General features: G+C 42.7%; 1 protein-coding gene across 1 annotated transcript in view; it reads left to right on the forward strand.

Annotated features, from left to right (window-relative positions):
• The first annotated feature begins 3274 nt into the window (after window positions 1-3274).
• Window positions 3275-12191, forward strand: part of nphp3 (nephronophthisis 3) — a 19152-nt gene continuing 10235 nt past the window's right edge. Inside the window, exons 1-13 of the mRNA XM_030769266.1 lie at window positions 3275-3325; window positions 4329-4720; window positions 4917-5042; window positions 5265-5415; window positions 6870-7022; window positions 7341-7474; window positions 8500-8660; window positions 8919-9078; window positions 9313-9387; window positions 10162-10317; window positions 10978-11081; window positions 11460-11574; window positions 11846-11989. Of these exons, the coding sequence (XP_030625126.1) occupies window positions 4397-4720; window positions 4917-5042; window positions 5265-5415; window positions 6870-7022; window positions 7341-7474; window positions 8500-8660; window positions 8919-9078; window positions 9313-9387; window positions 10162-10317; window positions 10978-11081; window positions 11460-11574; window positions 11846-11989 (1803 nt within the window). The 5' untranslated portion in view covers window positions 3275-3325; window positions 4329-4396. The remainder of the gene's footprint in view (window positions 3326-4328; window positions 4721-4916; window positions 5043-5264; window positions 5416-6869; window positions 7023-7340; window positions 7475-8499; window positions 8661-8918; window positions 9079-9312; window positions 9388-10161; window positions 10318-10977; window positions 11082-11459; window positions 11575-11845; window positions 11990-12191) is intronic.

Raw genomic sequence — 12191 nt, forward strand, 5'->3', positions numbered from 1 at the left:
TTTTAAAAAATAATAATAGTAATAACACTGGCTCTCAAATTTCAAATAATCCAAAACACTGCGATTATCAGTATTATAATCCAGTAAATCCAGTCATAATTTCAATGCTGTGTTTCAGGGGCAAAACGTAAGTAACAGAAGTAACACATGTTACCGTGCTTGTGACGCAAAGTGGTTCCATCCATATTTCTTTTTCTTATCTCACTTTATATATTCTTGTAACAGAGGATTGTGTAATGACTTAAAAAAAAAAAAAAATTAATAATTTTCAATCACCGTGACGCACAATGTAGAAGTGTATCTGAAATCTAACAGCGAGTCTAGGTCATAGTCGGTCTGTTCCTGCTGGATACAAAACTGGTTGAACTGAATAAAGGACGTGTTACGGCAACACACTTTTATATTATTATTATTATTATTATTATTATTATTATTATTAAAAAATCAGTTTAAGGTGTACTCCCCCAGCATACACACACACACACACACACACACACAAACACGCACAGCTGAATAGCTATTAAAACATGTTGCTCCAATCCAAAGAGTTCAGTCCAAATAGCGATATAAAATAGAATATGACGAACAACACCTAGTCATGAAATAATCTACGCCTACTTTTAGGTACAATCATTCTCGGAAGAATCTGTAATAAATATAGCTGTCTAATTTTTGAACAAACAGAGAAAGAGATAACAACCTACCCGTTGATGTGGTGAATGATCGATATGAGCTAACGTCTGTGATGCTGCGGTGAGGTTTCAGTCCCCGGTCATCTCAGTCAGACAGTACTCTTTGCTTTGCAGCAGTGTTGAGTGTTCAACTCAGTCTGCTTCTCTTTCCATGCAGTTTCTCTCTGTTAGACTCTCTCTCTCTCTCTCTCTCTCTCTCTCTCTCACACACACACACACACACACACACGCGCGCGCGTATTTTCCACCTGTAGAGCACACTGATAATATCATTTAGGTTTCCTCCCCCCGCCCTCAAATGTGTAAGAAAATGTCTGATTTTCTGACGTTTTAGAAAGGTTAGGGTTTGTTTTAAGATCTATGAGTAGGTGGCTTTCGTGCACTAAAGTGCACAAAACGCTCCTTAAAGGACTCCCCAGTGACTGAAGACAATTTTTTGCAAAAACTCGGATGGCACAAAGGGTGTGGTAAATGCTTTGTGTATCTGTCAGGTGCTGTTTATGTACGCACAAGGCCCTTCTAGCATAGTTTCAGGTGACTGCCAAATTAAAATAAACACGACACTTAAGCGTAGGCATCAAACAATTTTGGTGAGAGACTACCGAAAATTGTGAAGGGCCAGTCTATCGCATATTTTCAATGTTTAGTCAGCGTATTCATTAACATATGATCTACCAATCACATTGCAAAAATTAAAGTAGATGCGTGCAGGCGCGCATACATGAGATGCACACCATTATGGGTCGCTGGCATACAAAGCAATTACAAGTTAACAACTAAACATATAAAAATATAGCACACATATCTACGTGTCAGCTGATGTAAAAGATCATTTAATCACAGACTACAGATCTTATTCACCTGACCAAACAGCGAGGGAAAATACAATGGCAGAGAAAGTGATTTTTTTAAAAAAAAATATATATATATATTTTTTGCATTAAGAACACCAAAGGTAGGCTATCAAAGCCGTAGGGATTTAATGGACTACTTTTAAGAAAGAGAATTTACATATAATTGCTTTCTTGGGGGAGGGGAGGCACACAGAGAAGTCATGCACATTCGGTTTTGAATGGTTTGTGCTGCTCTGCATGGTTCTCACAGGTGGTTACCTACCACAACCGGTCTGATACAAAAAAACCAAAAACATGTTCCTTAATGTTCTAGAATCACGGTTCGTAGTTTTTGAAATTCTACACAATACTAATGATGCGTGTATCCTATCTGACAGGTGGTGGGGTTAAAGGTGTTCAACCTCAGTTACAATGGACTGACGCCATTCTTTCATGAGAAATTTCATTACTTGCCGGTTTGTTATTAATGGTGGTACCATTATTAACAAAACAGGCAGATAGACGTTTACTACAGAATCTTCCGTACGTGTTAAGTGGGCTTCGTTCTGGTGCGTCAGTCGGCCACGGCCTCGACTTAATGCCATCAGACACTCTTATACTGGAAGAGGTGATTCCCATCAGAATACACACCAGCATAAGAGAGACAATGGGGAACTAACATTTGTCTGTGTATTGAAACCATGACTCATTTTACCAAATGCACCCCTCCCGCCACTTCACTTGCAAACATTCGTTTTGAGGTATGTGTAGGTGTCTGCTGGACCGGCGCATGCACGTCTGCCGCTCTGGACGAAAAACAATTATGCTGCCCCTCTATTTGCGACGTACCATACCAGCAACGACAGCATACACATAAAGCAAAAACCAGCAACAACACACAAACTCCAATATGCCATACACATTACGCAAATAATCTAGTGCAACACTAGTGTGCGGGTGCAGGTGCAGCGTGATTGACGTATTCCTCAGCAATCCATATATTTTTTAATAGTTTTACATTAAACATTTTGCCGCCCTTGCCAAAGTGCGGACCCAGACAATTACCTAGTTCGCCTATGCATTGGACGTTTGGATCATAACCCGACCATATTATACTTCTTTGTGAAGTTTTATGATGAAACTACCTGCTCAGGAAATAGATCTGTGTTTGCATTCAATTGGCTCAATTCAATTGTTTTGTGTTCATAAAGGTTCTCGCGTCTTTGACACTATAATTCTGACAAAAGGACAAGCGACTGGGGCGGCCAGGGTCCTTTCTGTGTGGAGTTTGCATGTTCTCCCCGTGTCTGCCTAATTCACCTAACCCAAGAGGTTAGGTGAATTGGAGACGCTAAATTGCCCCCGGGTATGAATGTGCGTGTGAGTGTGTTTGTCTGTGTATCTTCGTGTCTGCCCTGCGATGGACTGGCGACCTGTCCGGGGTGTTTCCCTGCCTTTTGCCCTATGACAGGATAAGCGGCTTAGATAATGAGTGAGAGAGAGTGAGAGAGGACAACCGACTGCATGTACGGTTGAAACCGCATGACATCTCTCTGTGATGCACATCGGATATGGGATGACAGAAGAATCAATTCACTGTTCGATTGTGTAACCCTTGTTAAATGTTGTACAGCGTAGTCTGGAGCCTTATTCCTCCCGTCCAAACAGTTAATGAAAACCGAGGAGCATGCGTTTGCCTTTAACCGAGGTTGGCAGTCACTTAGTTTGACCATGAGGAGCATCCGTAGGAAGAGGGACGCTTAGTTACCCGGGCAGCCAGGAAGAAGCCTATGAAAATGCGTGAGTTTTTCTGATTTGTTTACCTTAATGTTTCTAATTCAGCATGCCTCCACACAATTATTTCCCAATTTACTCTGTGATAACGGGAAAACATATCTTCAGCGTGCTATCAGTATAACAGTCTGACAAAAAGGTGTGTTTTTTCCCTTCGGAATGTTAGCTGAAAATATTCTCATGAGCTAACGGTCACGTAGCCAACTAATTAGCTTTACAGCATGATAACCATAGTGACCGCCCATTAGAAATTGTATATACCCCTACAAACGTGCACCAACTAAAGCACATTTTAGAGCCGTCAAGCGGTCATTTTAAGTGAGGGTTTTTACTGTTAGTTTCTGAGGCTGTGACGTACAACACCTAACATACCATTCCAAGAAAAGGTGTGAATAAATCAAAACTGGAATCTCAGTTTAGCCATTATAATATTAGCAACGGCATCGTTAATTATGTAACTTCATATTAATTTTAATTATGTCACATTGCAATTATGTTATCACAGGACTTTTTTGTTTGCTCTTCTTAAAGTGAAAAACTGGAAACCGGTTCTCTAGTCCCCAGGCCTCCGTGTCTACTATACATTTATGACAGTCTTGAAAAGTTTTACAAAACAGTCTTACAAAAAGGTTTATACCCGCAAATTCCTTTAGTTCCTCGCTTTTAGTGAAATCACGAGATCATATGTATTTTCGTGGATTTACAGTAAGACTATAAAATCTATGCCCAGTGCCGTGTGAAGCAGACGTACCATTAACTGTGGACCATTTGCATCAGTCAAAACGCAGTACATTGCTTTCAGAAATAGCCTTTTTACATAATTATATGTATGTTTAGAAGATATACAGTTGTCTGTATCAAAGTACAGTAACACTATTTTCTGAGAAATAAATGAAATCCCGAGAATGTTGTGTCTTCTGGATACTAATACTGCTATGTTCTATGTTTATTTTTTTGTGATTTTGTCTTTAAGACCAGTTCTTTTCATCTTTCCCTCTATAATTGCCAGGGGCAGTAATGCTTGCTGAAGGTGTCTGTGGTAGGTAAGGGAACACTGCTGGCCAATCAGGTGCCAGTATGGGGACGGCTTCTTCTCTGGTCAGCCCAGGGGAGGTGATTGAGGATGCGTACGGGGTTGAGGGAGGCGAGGCCTGTGAGATTCCCGTGGAGGTGAAACCAAAGGCCCGACTCCTCCGCAGCTCTTTCCGCCGTGGGCCGCGGGTCATCGGCGCCAGCTTCAAATCCACCGGTTCCGTGGATCTGGAGTACGCAGCCGAGTACGAGCGGCTGAGGAAGGATTACGAGATCTTCCGAGTCAGCAAGAACAACGAGATCGCCTCCATGCAGAAAAAAGAAGCCAAACTCGACGAGGAGAATAAAAGACTACGTGCCGAGCTACAGGTGAGGTGCAAGAACGGCTCGCAAATTCTCTCCCCTTTTTTTTTTTTAATTCACAGACAGACAACACGTTTTGAATCTTACAACACGCGACCAAATGTTTTGCTTCTTGAACGTAACCCCCCCCCCCCGGAGAAGCGGTCCAATAGGAATCACTGACAGAACCGAGATTGACTTGTATGTTCTTCCCTGGCATCAGGCTTTGCAGAAGACCTACCAGAAAATTCTGCGAGAGAAGGAAAGTGCTCTGGAGGCCAAATACCAGGCAATGGAGAGAGCAGCCACGTTCGAGCACGACAGAGACAAAGTCAAACGTCAGTTTAAGGTGAGAAAGCCCACCTGATCTGTGGATCGTTCTTACTTGCCATAAAGCACAATATTAAGTAATAAGAATGATCATAGTTATACCAGACAGGCTCCAGCTCCTTAAGGCGGTCAAAACAAACGTTCCTGATTGTGTTTTGAGAAGCTCTGCATACCTCTCCTCTCCTCTCCTCTCCTCTCCTTTCCTCTTCTCTCCTCTCCTCTCCTCTCCTCGGTCTTGTAGATTTTTAGGGAAACAAAGGAGAAGGAGATCCAGGATTTGTTGCGGGCTAAGCGGGATCTGGAATCTAAACTCCAGCAGCTGCAGGCTCAGGGCATTCATGTCTATGACCCCGCTGACTCTGACTCCGACGACAACCGCACCACTGTCACTGGTACGACTGTTAAGCCGCCACACGACCGCAACAGAGAAGACCACACGTACACCAAACCAGAGCACAGAACAAGCACACATAGATCACATAGCAGCTGATAACAGCAGAGAACTCTAATTTTATGGTTTCGCAAGAGTCTACAGTTATCAGTAATCTCAATCAAAACAGAGCCTTTTAAACAGGAAAAAGGAGGGTATTCATGAGGTTTTAAGATTTGAGAGTGAAAGGTCAGAATTTAGTGTTAATGTTAAGATGAGATAACAAGGTTCAAAAATGCATATGTATCATTTCATACTATCTCACCTAGGACCTCCCAGTTCATGTCATGGATTTTCTCGAAAAAATTCACGTGAAAACGTCTATTGAATTCTTGGTGCTTTTTTAGTTATTTGCAAATGAAACTTGCAAATGAAAACCCAATGAAAAACAGGCTCAACAGGTATCACACAGAGATAGAAAACCTTGAAGTCAGCATAGTACAAATGTCTACCTATGAAATAAAACCAGTGAAGGTCATATTAGAGGCAGTGAAAAGTATGAAATATGAGCTATTTTCAAAAAACTGTTAAATAATGACGGAGTAATATAACACCTTTTTTTTATATATATCTGCAATGAATATTAACATTTTCCCATAAAAAAACACTTTCAAGACAATTAAAATAATCCTACTTGGGAAAATATATAGTCAAAATATCTTAAAAAGTGGGGTTTTCAGCTCTGAAGCTATATTTGGCAAGATCTGTGGCACTCAATTTCTTATGCAGGACCAAATAACTTTTAGATGTGATAGAGCTATATTAAAACGACACAGAATCAACATTTGGTTGCAAGAAAGTGAAAACTAGTGGAGATATTCATTTTTGAAAATTAGAGATTCTTCATTCAGGGAATTTATGTTTTTTAATTTGACTACTGTAAAACATTCAGCAACGGCTACATAAATATATGTTGCAAATTATCCTTAGGGGGGCTTCTTGGATGTTCAGCACAAATTTCAACTCAATCCAGTGAAAAATAAGTAATTGGTGCTGCTTATAAAGAATTGCAAAAATGATGAAATTTAGCCCAGAGGGCCAAACATCAAAAATTCATAACTCAAGAAGTATTTGGAGTGGAGCTGTAGGATGCTGCAAGGTCCCATGGATTTAATAGAAGTTTTCAAGTGAATTTGAGTTACTGTGGTTACTGCTGCAGCAGAAGTATGGATGTGAATTATAGCTCAAATTCTCTCTCTCTCTCTCTCTCTCTCTCTCTCTCTCTCTCTCTCTCTCTCTCGCTCTCTTGCTCTCTCTCTCTCTCGCTCTCTCTCTCTCTCTCGCTCTCTCGCGCTCTCTCTCTCTCTCTGTCTTCTCCCTCTATCTTTCCCTTTATGTCTGTCTGTCTCTCCCTCCCTGTCACTCCTGCTGTCTGTCTCTCCCTCTCTGTCTGTCGGTGTGTGTGTGTGTGTGTAGCTGCAGGGACACAGTGTGAGGAGTGGAGTGGGGGTGTGCTGGGGAGTGAGCCTTCCATGGGCAGTATGATGCAGTTACAGCAGACACACAGGGGACCTGAGTTTGCCCACAGCCTTATAGACGTGGAGGGGCCGTTCGCTAATGTCAGCAGAGGTATTGCCTGTGTGTGTGTGTGTGTGTGTGTGTGTATGCTCACTATGGAGTTGTGAAGGATTTAATACTGTGTTAGTGTGAATGTGTCTATTGGGTCTCATATGTTTCCGTTGAAATCGTTTTTGATCAAGGTTTAGATGTTGGATGATGCATAGTGTGTTTGTGTGTATATGTGTTTGTGTGTTTTTGGATTTTTTTGACTGTGTGTGTAGGTGCTTGTGGTTGCTAACTCTGTATGTGTGTTGGTTGTGGTCTATAACTCTCCCTTTCTGTCCTCAATATAAATTGTGTGTGTGTGTGTGTGTGTGTGTGTTATAGATGACTGGGATGCTGCAGTGGCCAGTTTGCTACAGGTTTCTCCTCACGTGTCTCAGGCTCTGTGGAGTAACACTGTACGATGTTTCTTCATCTACACACATGAGACCAAAGCAGAGCTCCAAACCTTCATGCAGGTACACACTCTCTCTCTTGCACACACACACGCACGCACACACACACACTCACTCACTCACTCCCCTACCTTCATATAGATACACACATGCATCTACTTTCACTGAGGTTAGGCAGTGCAGAGCTTTTCATACGTTAAGACAGGTGTGTAAGGACACGTGTGGGGATTCCAAGATAACTTTTCCGAGAGCACAGGATGACTGATGTTCGCTCCCTGAGTGGTCCATACACCCATTTCACTCAGAGGCCTTGTCTTCTACGTGATAAATGCCCTCTGCTCTCACACACAGAAACACTCTCGCAGTATACAGTGATTAAGCAAACACAGATCGCTATCATATCATATTAGTGTGTCGTCATGACAATAGTCGTTGGGCACTTTTTCCAAACGCTGGGTTTAGAGAGAAGTACTGTTGGTCTCATGCTTATCTTCTATTTAAATCTGTATTTTTTTTTTCTTATTGCTAATTTAGTTCCTGGGTAGTCATTTGCCTCTCTGGATTAAGTAGAAAATGAGAAGTAAGAAATGGTCTCTGACATGTTCGTACAAATAACGCTGGAAACTTTTTTTTTTTTTTTTTTTTAATCAAGAAACTATTTCTGGTGAGCGGGGAAAAACGCACAGAAGCCTACAACTATTTGCATATAAAAAGAAACAAGACATGACATTTATAGAGCATGAGATAGAATACGAACAGTAAAATCAGTAATACATCTAATTGAAATAAATAATGAATATAAGAAGAAAAACGCACTGTAGCACACATTTAATGACTCAACTTTGTCAAACTTTAGGCTTCAGTCATGTCAGAAAACAAATACATGCCATGTACATGTGTATACACACACACACGCACGCACCCACACACGCACACACGCACGCACACACACACACACACACATACACACACACAAACATCATGGAAAGAACTAACATGGATACATTCAGGTTCCTTCATACAGTATCAGTCTTCTAATCTCTCTCTCTCTCTCTCTCTCTCTCTCTCTTTCTTTCTCTGTCTGTCAGAATCATTCTCCCAGTTTGCAGAGGTTCTGTGAAGGGCTGGGTCATTTCTATCTGAACGTGTGTTTTCCTGAGGAGAAAGCCGCTCTGTATGCCACAGAGCGACGACAGGAGATTGAGAGAAGCTCAGTGTGTGTGCTGCTGCTCCAGGCCTCTGTCTCCAGGTCCGACACACACGCACACACAGGCTACAGCCTCTCGAAGATAGATGTAACTTCTTTAGACACTGAAAGCAGAAGGCTTAGAGGTTTCTCTTGCATGCCCACTCTCCCTATTCATACAATCATGTCTAAGTGAGCTCCTGTCACGGTTTATCTGAAATGAATCTCTCTCTCTCTCTCTCTCTCTCTCCCTCTCTCTCTCTCCCCCTCTCCCCCTCTCTCTCTCTCTCCCTCTCTCCCTCTCTCTCTGTACCTGTGAAGCTGTGTGGTAGAGGATGCAGAGGAGGCCTTTGTGAAGACTCCGGACTCGCGTGCTCTCCTGTTGTACTTGCGGACTGGCGAGGGAGTTAATCCACTCAGTACTAATACCAGACAGCTACTGGAGAGAGTTAACAATGCAGACAAAAATGCTAAAATCAAGGTAGAGGACACACACACACATACACACACACACACACACACACACACACTTTCACTGGTAGAAGTAGTACAGATCATAAAAGATCCTCTCAGATCTTTTATGATTTGAGAAGACTTTTATAAACTTTTATATTTCTGACTGTGTTCTATATCTTCTCTAATCTGATATCGTGCGTAAAGAATGTTCTGGAACGGTCCGTTTAAGTTTGAGTTGCGTTATTTATTCTGTGGTCAGGTAGTGGACCATGCCGGTTCTCCGGAGGAAGGAGCCTCTCTCATCTACACACAGCTGGAGAAGATCGTCAAACAGGTATTTTTGTTTTCTCAGAGAGAGAGAGAAAATATTGCCATGCGCTTCATAATTATTGATACACCGCTTTAACACTTGTGCTGCCCAATGCTAGCCTTGTGCTCTTTTTCTGTTAGGCCGGTGTCTCTGTCACTTCTATCTGTGCTTCTCTCTGTCTCAGTTTGTCTGAGATGCCCTCCAAACCGCAAATCTTGCTATTCTTGGCATTGGGCATGAGTACACTTCATGTTCAGAAGAAGGTGGATGAGAAGTGTCAGTTATAGTGCTAACCGCAGTGCATGTGTGAATAGATCATCTTTAACTTACTCTTTCTCTCTGTATCTCTCTCTCTCTCCCTCTCTCTCTCTCCCTCTCTGTATCTCTGTCTGTACCTTTATCTCCTTCTCTCTCTCTCTCTCTCTCTCTCTCTCTCTCTCTCTCTTTCTCTCTCTCTCTCTCTGTATCTCTGTATCTTTATCTCCTTCTCTCTCTCTCTCTCTCTCTCTCTCTGTATCTCTGTATCTCTGTCTGTACCTTTATCTCCTTCTCTTTCTCTCTCTCTCTCTCCCTCTCTGTATCTCTATATCTCTGTCTGTACCTTTATCTCCTTCTCTCTCTCTCTCTCTCTCTCTCTCTCTCTCTCTCTGTATCTCTGTATCTTTATCTCCTTCTCTCTCGCTCTCTCTCTCTCTCTCTCTCTCGCTCTCTCTCTTTCTCTCTCTGTATCTCTGTATCTTTATCTCCTTCTCTCTCTCTCTCTCTCTCTCTCACTCTCTCTCTTTCTGACTGTGCCAGGAGCTGTTGGGGCTGGAGGTGGTAGAGGATTGTGGGATGGTGGAGGACTGTGAGGAAGACTCTGGTGACGTGTTGTGGGATCTTCATGATGAACAAGAGCAGATAGAGGTGTACCAACAGACCTGCAGCGTTGCCGCTCCTCTCAGCTTCCAGAAGGTACTTTTATCCATCCATCTGTCCATTTGTCTGTCTTTCCATCCATCCATCTAGCCATTCTTTGACTCACGCATCTATCAGTCTGTCCAAACATCTCTACGTAAACTCATCTCACCAAGGAACATGATCTTAACATCTGAGATTTCCTGTTGAGGCTTGTGATGTTATGGTAAATGATGACTGTTAGCCAGTGAAAGTGTTTACAGTGGTCTGTCTTTACCCGCAGAGCAGAGCAGAGCAGAGCAGAGCTGAGGTGTTTGTGCAGGTCTGTTTACTGCAGTGCAGTGGCATGTCATAGCTTCAGTCTGTATGGGTTGCAGTGCCTCAGGTCTGTGTAATAGACTCGTACTGTCCCCTATCGTTCCCTATGCTAACGTACCTGAAGAGTGTACGCCGGTGTAAAACCACTGAATCATTCTGATATTAGCAACGGCATCGTTAATTGTGTGACTTCATATTAACTTTAACTATGCCACATTGCAATTATGTTATCACAGGACTTTTTTGTTTGCTCTTGTTAAAGTGAAAAACTGGAAACCGGTTCTCTAGTCCCCGGGCCTCCGTGTCTACTATACATTTATGACAGTCTTGAAAAGATTGAATCCATTGATTCAGCTACATATATGCTGTATAACTCTCTCTTTTCTTTTCTTCCCTCAGTATATCGATCATCTGAACGACATGGTGGCAGCTCCTCCCCCGACTCCTCCTCTGCTGGTGTCGGGAGGACCGGGCTCAGGGAAGACTCTTCTTCTCGCCAAATGGTAACGAAGCAATTCAGAAACATACCTGTGCTAATCCAGGCCATTCCTTTACAAAACTGTGCTATATCTGAATATACCTGTGCTAATCCAGACTATTCCTTCACAAAACTGTGCTATATCTGAATATACCTGTGGTAATCCAGACCATTCCTTTACAAAACTGTGCTATATCTGAATAAACCTGTGCTAATCCAGACTATTCCTTCACAAAACTGTGCTATATCTGAATATACCTGTGCTAATCCAGGCCATTCCTTCACAAGACTGTGCTATATCTGGCGTCAGGCATTAAATAGCTGATGTAAAAATTAATACGTTTTTTAACGTGAGGACGGTGTAAACCCCACTGGTCATGGATGTGTGTTTTGTGTGTGTTAGGATCGAACTACAGCAGAAGCAGTCTCCTAACACGCTGATGCTCTATCACTTTGTGGGGCGGCCCCTGTCCACCAGCGCCGAGCCTGTTCTCATCATCAAACGTCTCACCGTCAAGGTACCCCGGCACCGTCGGAGGGGGGGAGAAACAGAAAAAGAAATGAACAGATATGAACGTCTGTGTCACGGTTTTACAGTCGCTCTCTCTAAATTGTACCATCTCGTGTCCCTCCGCTGACCCCCTGTATCGGTGTTCTCATCTCGTTTCTTTATCTGCTGCTGCTGCTGCGTCTCTGTTTCTATGAATTCCACTGGGCTGTCTGATGTTCTGGTACTTCCCCTGTCTCTCTCTCTCTCACTCTCTCTCACACCCCCCCCGCTTTCTTTAGCTGTTGCAACATTTTTGGTCTCTGTCTGGCCTCTCTATGGACCCCTGTAAGATTCTGGAGGAGTTTCCACGCTGGCTAGAGAGGCTGTCGGCACGTCACCATGGCAACATCATCATCATCATCGACTCCATCGACCAAATCCAGGTGCCTGTCATTAGTCTTTTTCCTGACTTTCCGTGTGGTTACTGTTTGGCTTCGACGTTTTAATGTTAAAAATATTCAACAGGCACGGAGGTGGTTTTCAGTAGTAGTCTGCTTTACTGGAGTTCAATGATGTTACAGTCGAAACAGGAACAGAGAGGAGAGGAGAATCTCCCACACACTGTTCACACGATGTTACCCAGAC

The sequence above is a fragment of the Chanos chanos genome, chromosome 3, assembly GCF_902362185.1.
Source record: "Chanos chanos chromosome 3, fChaCha1.1, whole genome shotgun sequence".
Classification (NCBI taxonomy): domain Eukaryota; kingdom Metazoa; phylum Chordata; class Actinopteri; order Gonorynchiformes; family Chanidae; genus Chanos; species Chanos chanos.